The sequence below is a fragment of the Malus domestica genome, chromosome 10 (genome assembly GCF_042453785.1).
Source record: "Malus domestica chromosome 10, GDT2T_hap1".
Lineage (NCBI taxonomy): Eukaryota > Viridiplantae > Streptophyta > Magnoliopsida > Rosales > Rosaceae > Malus > Malus domestica.
In genome coordinates, this window is record NC_091670.1 from 22,600,677 (window position 1) to 22,612,056 (window position 11,380).

The following is an 11,380-nucleotide window of genomic DNA, read 5'->3' on the forward strand; positions in this document are numbered from 1 at the left end:
GTTAAAGAGTTTATTGGTTCACCATACACTAGGCTTTGAAAGTCATGGGTTTTATGAATTGTTTTTGAATGCATGCCTACTTTAAAGTGTTAATAGTATGCATATGTATTCAAATGTTCTTACTTGTTCTTAGCTAGGACAAAAATTTTCCTTCAGTTGATGCCAAAGGAAGATGCTGCGAGATCGGCTGATTCTACGGCGACAGAGCTATTTATGCCGACTTAAGATATCACCGGTTGTTTTCACAGTGCTGTTGATGCCAACAGAAGACGTGTCAGCGAAAAGAGAAAATAAAAATCTCAAAGTTGTTGAGAGAGTTTGCGCATGGCAGTTGTGTGTTGAATTGGCGGACTTGAATGATGCACAGCTTCCTCTATTTATAGCACTAGATACCCTTTAAGGTCGAGTTAAAACCCTACTCGGACTAGGTCTTCTTCTCCTGATCAAACACCAACTCGACCAGTCCTATTTTCACTATAATTGTGAACCTAGTCCTTTATCAAGCCAGATTCACTTCCGGGTTATTAATCCTGCCAAGACTCCTTATTGCACCAGGACTCGACTTGTCTTGCAGCATGACCTAACCGACCTAGGTTTGGAGGCCCACGCACTAAACGATCCATGGTACCCTTGTCATAAGGCCTTCCGGGCCGAGAATGATTCTATACTCGGCTCAAACTAATATTTTGGGCCCAAACAAAAAGAAAGAAAGAAAATGGGAATAATCTGGATGGATGGGGATGGGGATGGGGCCAATCAAACATTGAAAAGCAGTGCAAAAGAGCTACAACATTTGTGAGTTTTGTAGGTCCATTATATTACCCTTCTGGAAAACCCAATTATTCATGAAATTTTAAAGCTTGTTTAAACAGGACTCGAATATTGAAAGTTTTAGTTAACCATCACATCAGATCTCCAATCTGATAGGATAGGACTTGTTTAATTTAAGCACTTAAGATAAAGATGATATTAGCAATTCCACATAATTCTAGGCTTTTCCATGGCATTCTCTAAATTCCCTAAATCGGACGGATACAAATAGACAGTCAACTACAATGCACATGAGTAGAGAAGAAAAATTATGTTTCCATTGTACTCTTATACACAAGCAGAAACGAATTCTAATAAAGTATTAAACAATGTCGTAGGCAAAAGCTAAGAAACAAACAATCTCAAAACATCGAAGAGATTTAACGTGGTTGAGGATGAATTACGACGAAAAATTTCACCAAACAAACAGAGACTACAAAATAGTGTTTAACTTTCACAACCCAATCCTAAAAATTACAAATCTTAAACCAAACAAATAGAGAACAAAAAACAAACGAAAAAGGTTCGTCCAAATTGTTCTCTAACTCACAAACTTACAAATTGAATCACCAAATTGCCACACGAATGAGCCACACAAAATAAAACAAACCCTAAGGTCCTATTTATACAGGAATTCTAATAGGACGTAAAATCCAAAACATAAAATCAAATCCCTATCTTATAAGGATAAAGAATCCAACAAGGAAACGAAAAACCCAACCCAAATAGGACACAACTAGCCTAAATAGGATTCCAAAACAAAATAGGTAATACAAACCAAATTTTTGCATCATCCTAATTTTGAGCCAGAAATCACAACAATTTCCACACGAAAACTTGTTATGCCACTTCAACTATAACAAAATCTGAATATCACAAACCATTTTACCTTTAGATTCCAACATGTACTACAATTGACCGGCACCAAAGCTGCCAGCAGCACTAAGCCGAGGGAATCACAAGTGTTCCCCATCAACCAGTTGACTTTGCAATTAGAGAAACATCAAAAGGCAATGCATTTTGATACGTTTACCCTTATTTTTCAACTACTATTTTCTGGCTCCCTTGTGTTCATATTAACTTCACACATATGGATGCAGGTAAAAAATAATAAATAAATAAATAAATTTTAAAAAAAAAAAATAATAGCTCAAAATATTAAAGTGACATGATTCTCAAATCACCATGTCGGTAGGGTTCTACAATCCCAGAAACCTCAAGTAATTTTTAGTACAACTACCAAATAGCGAAACCGACACGATATAACCTACATTTACTTCACAGCTACAAGTATAAAAAGGATGTACCAGATTACAGTTTCACCCTTCAGAACATTTTATACATTACCCATACTACAGGTTTTACAGCTTTTGCAGTTGCTTGCTTCACAAGACTTTGTCCAACAAAGGTTTGCTTGGAAGATTTTCGACCTTGGACTTCATGTTACTAATACTCTCGGTCAAGACAGAAGATTTAAGCTCGAGCTCCCTCAGGTGGGCTCTCGTTTCAGCGACTTGCTTCTTGGCATCGGCAACCTCCTTTTCTTTCAGCGCCAGAACCTCCATTTGCGATTCAAGTTCTTTCCTTGCTGATTCTATATCACGGTCGCAGTTTGCCTTTGCTGCTTTGAATGCTCGATGCTGAGTGATGAGTTCAATGGCTTCTGCACACTCGTTGATCAGAAACCGGAGCCAACCAACATCCATTCCCGAAGATTCTACATCCTTAAGCATAGATAACATTTCTTTGACTTTAGGCTTTGTCAGCTGCTTAACCGAAGTTCGCTTCAACTCTTGGACTATATAACATACGCACTCGAGATAGTAAGAGCGCATGACAACTGATTCCAATTGACAGCTTGAGGCTATGTCACCATATTTTTCCATGATTGACTGGAGAATGGAAGAGAAACTTCCTTTCACACGGTATTTTCCCACAGAGACACTGGACTCAGAATTAACCGATCGTGTATCTTCATCATCACTATCTTCAAAAGCATGGAGAGTACCCGAGAAACTAAGGCCTGAGTCGTAAGCTGATCCGGTAGCGCCTTCTACATTGTTGACAGTATGATTTGAATCAACTCCTGGGGAATGAATATTTTCTTTGTCTTCCCCATAACCTGGTGGTTCACTAGCGATGTAAGTAGCACCGTTCTCTCGAGGGTGTTTGGGATTTTCAGGCTGTCAGAGGGATAGATAGCATGAGAAAGGAGTCAAAGTGATATAAAAAAACACACAATTAGTAAAGCAATTGTGTAAGAGAAGGGATAGAGAGAGAGAGCACACCATTGTGAGAATTCCCGATGGTGGCACTAACAGAGAGGACGGAACTTGCTCCTTGTTGAAGGTAGCATCTTTTACTTCAGCAGCCTGTGGAGAATAAGATTTATGCTCACCATTCCCTATTTTAACCTTTTCCTTAATTTCATCAGGTACATTGTCAAGCTCTTCAGGGCTCTTTGGTCTGGAACCAGGCCTTCGTCTGCCAAATATAGGATCATCAAGTGCGGAGCCTGCAATGAAAGCAGAGCATAAGTTAGGAAAAAGAAGCATGAATATGTTGCCATCCATGTGTATATGTGTATGGCAGGTGCAAGAGGACCGAATAAATAAATCCACGATCCGTCAGGTAGAAGAAGATTCACTCGCACCATTCTCTACTTGCACTATTTCTTTAGATGGAGAATCAGAGGGATAAATTAAACCTCGACCAGTTACATTGTCAAGCTCTTCAGAGGGCTTTGGCTGAGATCCCTGCTTTCTTCTGCCAAATATAGGATCATCAAGGACAGAGCCTGCAGTTAAAACTCACCATAAATTAGGAAAAAGAAGTGTGATTACATCTGTACCCTTGACTATAGCAGGGGAAAGAGGATATGTATAAGCACATTCACTATCGGTCAGGTGAAGAAGGATTTATGCTTACCGTTCTCTAATTTCACCTTTTCCTTAGACGGAGAAGATGGAGCATCTAAATGATAAATCACACTTCGGTCAAGCTCCTGAGAGGTGTTTGGTCGGGATCTCTCCTTTTTTCTGCCCAATATAGGAATATCAAGCAGTGAACCTGCCATTCAAACAGACCATTAAAAAAAGTGAACAGGGATTACAGTCCATGAGCATTACGTGCATGGCCAGTGCAAGAGGAATGAACAAATTCACATTCTGGTTTTTCCCTGAACAGCCACAAAAGAGCTTCGCTTGCCCAGGAGCTCATACAAACTCAAATGAAACAATTGGATTCCGGTGCAGAAACTCAGGCAACGGAAGGCAGGGGTGAAAGTAAATTATGTTTATAGCATTGCAGGCTGGCTATAAATTGATGGCAGTCCTAGGACAGGGGAATGAAGTTCTGTCGGTTTTCCACACCATTAAGGATGGCAATGCCATGAAAGGTAAAATAAAGCGATGGTGAAAAAAGAAATATGTGAATTGGGAAGAGCATCTAATTGTTTTCAGACAAAAAACATTGTTTGAAAGATGGAATCATTTGCCGCTTGCTACTCTATGTAGCTTTTCTTTGTTGCAGTTCAGGAAAGGAAAAATGTACATTTAACTTAACACAGCCTATTGAGAAGTCACCACACGGATATGGGGAAAAACCTGATTCTTTTTTGTCCCCACGAGGTTCGGCAGCAGCGGCTCTTTGGCGGTAGAATTCAGGGTCATGGTAAGGATTAGATGCTCTTTTGTCCTCAGCCCCCTTTTTTTTGTACTCAACATCTTTAAAGCTGCTGCCAAAATCTTTGGGAAAAGAAAGAAGAAAAAAAAAAGAAAAATCTAAAATTCCAACCTATACTCAGAAAACGATTACAAGATAAGGCCCCTTGCAGAAGAAACATTCTCAGAACCAATAAGTCAAGGGAAGAAAACAATCTCTGAACCAATAATTCACCACACCTTGTAATGCCATGATATTTTCTTATCAAGGAAGACAAATAAGACACATCTGCACGGATGGATTTTGAATGAAAGACGCTAGGAAATTGAATTTGACAGAACTATATGACTGAAAGCAAGCAACCAGTTATGTAGGCGCCAAATCCCAGTTCTTTCTCTTCTTTCATTTTTAGTTTAGTGACAATTGGCAATCACTTACTTAAAAACACAGACCAGATAATCCAACAAGTAATGATATGAGCAATAAGCAATGGCATGAATACACGGGCATTCACATCTCGTGAAAAACCAGTCAGAATTCATATTGAAAACGAATGCTTTGATTTTCAAGTAGGGAAGCATTTTTTTTTATTTGCAGTTAATGAAAGTATGGCTAAAGTGCTTTAATAGTTCCTGAACCAGATTAAAAATCAGTTTGGTGGTGTTATGTAGGCAGGGGCTAAGAGAAAACATGTAGTTTAAGAAGAGAACAATTAACACTAACCTGATTTCTTTTTCGTCAACTTCCGGCCCTTCCCTTCAGCAATCTTTCTCAAGCAATTTTCAGTGCATTCATGGTAGGGATTGGCTACGTTTACACATTCGGGGTGTACTCTTCCAATCAGAGACATCTCTCTACTGAGATCACCAACAACCCTGCAAACCATAATTCCATTAAACAATTTTGCATTTTTATCAATCCAGAGAATAGAAGGTTCTCAAATTTAATTTTTCAAATTAACAAATTTTCCTCAAGAACTTGGGAATAATCAGCTGAGCATAAAACTGAAATCCAATCATTCAAACCAATTAAAAAAATATTTTTTTCTAATAAAACCAAGAAAATCAACTCTCAGAAATTCTTGCAACCTCAATAAATCTTCATTCGGTTGATGACAAAATATAGAAAAAGAATACGTAAAATTGAACCTTTCACTATCAGGCAAATAAACAATCAAGCAAACAACAAGAATCAACATGCAGATAGCTAACATGCTAATTGCTATGTTAATTATTCATACGATAAGAAAACCCAAAAACTGAACCACAGCAGAAACTCAATCCCATTGGATTTTTCCACCTTTTCTCAGCAACCAACCAGAGTGTGATTAATGAAAAGGAATCTTCAAAAACAAATACATGCACATGTCATTTCCCAAATCTTTTTATCATCACCCATTAAATCATTCATAAGCATAAAAAAATTCAACCCTTTTAACATACACCCGTGAACAAAATCATCAAAATCCCACCAAAACCACCAAAAACAAGAACCCAAAGAAAAAACTGAAGGTCCAGAGAGAGAGAAAGGACCTTGAATTCGATTGGGTTTTCCGTTTTTGATGCCGCAGGCGATTCAACAGGATAAAAGGAGGCGACTTATGTGTGAAGAGCAGCAAAAAGGACAGTTTGGTCGAGCAGCACTCTTGTTTTGACCATGGCGATGGCTAATGAATTCTTTCCGCGGAGCAAATAAATAAATAAATAAAATAGTGGTGGGAAGTTTCACAGCCTTTCCGATGTGAAAAGGATTCCATCTCAAATGAATGTTTTTATTTTTTCCACGCTGATTATTACGAGACAAAATGCATATGTGAGGTGACCCACTGCTACCTTTTTCCTTCTTCAAGCTACTTTTGCTGACGATCTGGCTGACGCTCTTGTGGATCCCACCCTACCGACATTGCCCCACAATTTTTGTGGAGGATAAATGCGTGTTCTTTAATAATCTCAAACTAAAAATTTAACTAAGGGTTGGACGAGAAAAAATATTTATGAGTTAAAATCTAAATTTTTTAACTTAAAGGGTTGAGATGGTATTAGATGTGTAGAATCAGTTGAACAACTAATTTTCCATATTTCTTTTAAAATACTTGTCAACAATTTTGCATATTATACATCCGTATCATATGTCGAGCTTGTGTATTATAATATTTTGCATTTTGTTCTCGAACTTTCCTACCGGCCAAGTTTTTAAAATGTATATATTCGTCTTTGATTTGGGAAAGGGATCATCACAGGATTTCTTACATCAAATCCATCGATTTGGATTTTTGAAATTTGATCTAACAGCTAAAAACACGAGTCTTCTTAAAAAGTTATAATAACTTTAACCGTTAAATCAAATTTCAAAAATTCAGATTGGTTGATTTAATGGAAGGGATCCGGAGAGGATCCCTTTCCTTTGATTTGATATACATACTCTTTTAGTGTTGAATGGGGAATTGATTAAACTATTTATATTATTTAGTACAATCATTATCGGACAATTTATGTTAATATAATATGTATTTAATCAAAATTGCTATTTAACTATTGGGATGATGATGGCCAAATATTCTAAGGTCAAATTTACAAAACTTATCTTACAAAACTTATCTTAAGTTGCCCATAGGTCTTAGAATGGTGACAAAAGCAGTCGTGAGTGCAATATATAATGAATTTGGGTAAATTTTTTAATAGAAGGTAATGAAGGTGGCACATCCAAACTAAAAGTATAATTGGGTTCATAAATTGACAATTTTTTTATTTGAGTAAGGTGTTTGTTTGCATCCCTAATAATTCAGGTCCTGTATTGTGCGAAAATCCTATTAGATTTTGGTGATGTAAAATCAAAGATGAAAAATGACACCCCAAAAGGAAAATTCAAAGACAGCTAAATTTTTTAAGTTGTGGTCTACAATTTTTGTGGAGGAAAAATGCTGTGTTTAGATTTTTAAGTTTATGTAAAACCAACGACTTAATTGACCATTGAGATCCCAAAAAGGAGAACTAATTTTTTCTAGTTTTGGGAGGCAGTTTTTTTCTTGTTATTTTTTTTAATCAAGAAATTGATTAAATTGATGAAAAATTTTGATTGCCAAACTGAGAGACACTTTTATAGACTCCTCGTTTTTTGTATGCATTAATTTATCTTGATCATATATCGAGCTTGTGTATAATATTTTGCATTTTGTTCTCGAGCTTTCCTACTGGCCAAGTTTTTAAAATGTATATATTCGTCTTTGAATTGGGAAAGGGATCATCTCAGGATTTTTTTCCATCAAATCCACCAATTTGGGTTTTTGAAATTTGATTTAACAGCTAAAAACAAGGATCTTCTTAAAAAGTTATAATAACTTTAACCGTTTGATCAAATTTTAAAGGTCTGGATTGGTAGATTTAATGGAAGGGATCCGAAAATGATCCCTTTCCTTTGATTTGATATACATATTCTTTTAGTGTTGAATGGGGAATTGATTAAACTATTTATATTATTTAGTACAATCATTATTTGACGGTTTATGTTAATATAATATGTATTTAATCAAAATTGCTATTTAACTATTGGGATGATGATAGCCAAATATTCTAAGGTCAAATTTACGAAACTTATCTCAAGTTGCCTGTAGGTCTTAGAACGGCGACAAAAGCAACCGTGTGTGCAATATATAATGAATTTGGGTAAATTTTTTAATAGAAGGTAATGAAGGTGGCACATCCAAACTAAAAGTAAAATTGGGTTCATAAATTGACAGTTTTTTTATTTGAGTAAGGTGTTTGTTTGCATCCCTAATAATTCAGGTCATGTATTGTGCGAAAATCCTATTAGATTTTGGTGATGTAAAATCAAAGATAAAAAATGACACCCCAAAAGAAAAATTCAAAGACAGCTAAATTTTTTAAGTTGTGGTGGGCTTTTTTCTTGTATTATATATTTTGGCATCATGTTTCACAGTTTTGTCCATGATATAGCCACATCACATATTCAACTTTGTATGTATGATGTAATTTTTTGCATTTTGGTTCTTCAACTTTTGCTATTGACGTATCTGTACGGTTTGGCTTATTAAATTCTTCCTTAACAATAGTTCAATAATTTTTTGCCTTTTAATATTGAAAATGATTTCAAGTTAAAATCTTACGTTTCTCATTTATAACAATCTGATTTGATTGGATCATCAAGATCAACTCAATTTTTTTTTTTTTTTATAAAAAGGAGATCAAATGGTGGCTTTGTCATCGCAGTCCACCCTTCAAGGGCCGAGAGACTCATAAAGACATTTCAACCTCCCATTGGCCACCGTCATATAATTCACTAATGCTAAGAATTTAACCTAGGACATACCGTGTGGAATACGAGCCTGAAATTCATCTTCAATTATTAGGTCATCTCGTGGTGGTTAAGATCACCTCACAATAGCATTTGCCTTTTTTTGGGTATAATTTGAGTACTCACTATTTTTTTTTTAAATCCAATAAAAATGAATTAACATGCTTTTTTTTTTTTAAACAAACGATATTATGTAAACTAAAACAGTGGAGGAATGAGCTAGCAATAATGCGGTTTAAATTTACCTTTGGCGAGAATCAAACCTAAGACCTCTTACTTACAAATAAAAAAGAATATCACTAAATAGTAGTATAAAGTGACACATGTCTATATTTTTTAAAACAATAAAACATGTGTTAAAATATCTTTAGGCCAAAACAAAAAGTGAGTTTAATCCTTAGCGAGTGCTTAAGTATTATTTTATTTCTTGTGATAAATTAGTCATGAGGCATCAAACATAAGTGATAAGCCCCTTTAATTTATTAACTTCGAAGTAAATGTGTTGATTTATTTTATGAATTGTAATTCTCGGAAAGAACTAAAAAATAAATTTTTTTAGGAACTTATTAGTTCTTTTGATTAGTTACTAGCATTTGCATGCACACTTTATGTGACACACCCCGTCCCGAAGGAGGGCATGCTGGCCGTCACGTGAGAGTGACGTAACCATTTGCACAGTATGGAAGCTTTAAGATACAATTTATAAGTTGATACACCCGAAGGTGAGTCCTAATTTTGTCCAATCTGTCAGAACACCGTCGAATTCCTCGTAGTCACCACACCTTTGTGATTCCTGAACCTGGAGGGGCGCAAAACCAAAATTGAGTGGGTCAGTAAAACAATTCTTTTCCAAATCCAAACATTTCTCAAAACGTTGTAACCCCTCTCCGTAAAACCTGTATACTTTCCCAGAAATGTAAAATATAAATATACATATATATTCTCAAAACTTCATTTTTACTATCTCAACATTTTTCTTTATCAATCATGTCATGCCATGTCTAATTCAACAATTAAGTATGGATGCATCAACAATAATCATATCAGGTGCAAGAAAGTAATCAACCGGAGGCCCTCTAATAGCCCTGCACGGTTGAACCTAGAGCTCAAAATCTATCACTCTCACTCTGCCGGAGTCACCTCTGTGACCCGTCCGGCCTTCTGCACACAAGTTACGCTCTAGTGCTTCTCTCATCAATCATCTGTGCACATAACCTAAGGTCACCCACCAGTCGAAATCTCACTAACACTCTTCGACTGGCCCGTTGCACCCACTCCGCGTGGACTGTGCGACCAGCATCTACTTGGATCCAAGGCGAGCGTGCGATGCGGTGAATACTATAAGCACTAAACCATGGTGCAGGATTTGAGCTCAATATATATCATCATCATCATAACAGTAATTAAATACTCACCTGATACTCACCTGTGCGTCCGCCGCACCAATTCATACATATGCATCATATATCAATTCATATCATTTGATTCATATCATTTCATGCATGGCAATTCGATTTACATTTCCATATATATTTCATATACTTCTATGCATGACCTTTCGATTCACGTTTTCATATAATTCTATATACCTTTCGTTTAAAACATAATTTCATTCTAATTCAATTTCTGGGAAAACGTCAAGTATATATATATATATACGGAAAACAAAACTGCCCACTCACAGATTACATCGACGTCTCGTAAGTCCCTGAGCATCCCTTGGCCATGCCCGATGCCCGCATAAACCTCACCTATACAAAAGTAACCATTTTGACGTTATTTAACGCCTAACCCAAAACTTAGTTAATAACTCCTCATATATTGCTCAATTTGGGTTTATGAATATACCACCGTGACCTACACAACCTCAGGATCATCCCCATATTTTTAAAATAATTTTTGGAGGTCTCACGCGCCCCCACGCGCCTGACGTGGCACGGACCTACGCGCCCCCCACGCGCGGCCACGTGACATGCACACTGACGGCTACAATGAACGGCGTTAGGGAATATTCCGTCAAATCCTAGTATATTCCGTTAAAAACTAACGGTTTCCGTTAAAACTGACTAACGGCGTCAGAATATTCCGTCAAACTTGACGGAATATTCCGTCACCTTCAACCTTCAGCTCCGGCGACCGTCGCCGGCGCCGGAAACTGGGTAATTTTTCAAATTCACTAATCGCCTTCGTTTTTCGTCCAATTTCTTCGAATTTTACACCAAAATGAAGCATTTAACATGTACTATCACGTTGGAAGGTTTTTAAACCTTAAAAACAACAAGATCATACCTTCCAAAATTCCTCAAATTCGGCCAAACTCGAAACCAGTGATCCCGATATCCATTTTGTTCAAACGAGGCACTCCGAGCCTCCTCGTGACCTCCTTAAGCTCACTGTGAGATTGTTTTAGCCTAAAACATAGTCATTTAGAAGGTCATGAATAGTGCCATTTCACGGGGTCTTTAGAAACTAGGATTTCAGAAATGAAACTTACTTGAAAATGGTATCCCCGTGTTCGTGAAGTCATCAGGAGTGTCGTGGTGATCTTCACTTGGACGTTCGTGCATGTTTTAGGTAAGTTTGTGTGTGAGCTTGT

General features: G+C 36.8%; 1 protein-coding gene across 4 annotated transcripts; it reads right to left on the bottom strand.

The window, feature by feature from the left end:
* Positions 1 to 1,950: 1,950 nt before the first annotated feature.
* LOC103444917 (uncharacterized) lies at positions 1,951 to 6,299 on the bottom strand. Of its 4 annotated transcripts, none has more exons than XM_008383886.4 (7): positions 6,006 to 6,285; positions 5,197 to 5,348; positions 4,416 to 4,556; positions 3,739 to 3,879; positions 3,518 to 3,607; positions 3,099 to 3,325; positions 1,951 to 2,993 (listed from the first exon to the last, which is right to left on the bottom strand). In XM_008383886.4, exons 2-7 carry the CDS (start codon positions 5,321 to 5,323, stop codon positions 2,196 to 2,198), a joined length of 1,524 nt encoding a protein of 507 aa, XP_008382108.1. In that variant the 5' UTR covers positions 5,324 to 5,348; positions 6,006 to 6,285; the 3' UTR covers positions 1,951 to 2,195. The 4 variants fall into 4 exon arrangements, with proteins under 4 accessions (XP_008382108.1, XP_008382107.1, XP_008382109.1 ...); XM_008383885.4 differs by having other exon boundaries at positions 3,464 to 3,607; XM_008383887.4 differs by lacking the exon at positions 4,416 to 4,556 and having other exon boundaries at positions 3,464 to 3,607; positions 6,006 to 6,299.
* Between the last annotated feature and the right edge of the window lie 5,081 nt (positions 6,300 to 11,380).

Coding starts and splice junctions, on each gene's coding strand:
- LOC103444917 (XM_008383885.4), bottom strand. CDS start 5,323: ATGTCTCTGATTGGAAGAGTACACCCCGAATGTGTAAACGTAGCCAAT. Junction 4,557..5,196: donor GTTGACGAAAAAGAAATCAG/GTTAGTGTTAAT, acceptor CTTTTCCCAAAG/ATTTTGGCAGCAGCTTTAAA. Junction 3,326..3,463: donor AATAGTGCAAGTAGAGAATG/GTGCGAGTGAAT, acceptor CTTTCATTGCAG/GCTCCGCACTTGATGATCCT.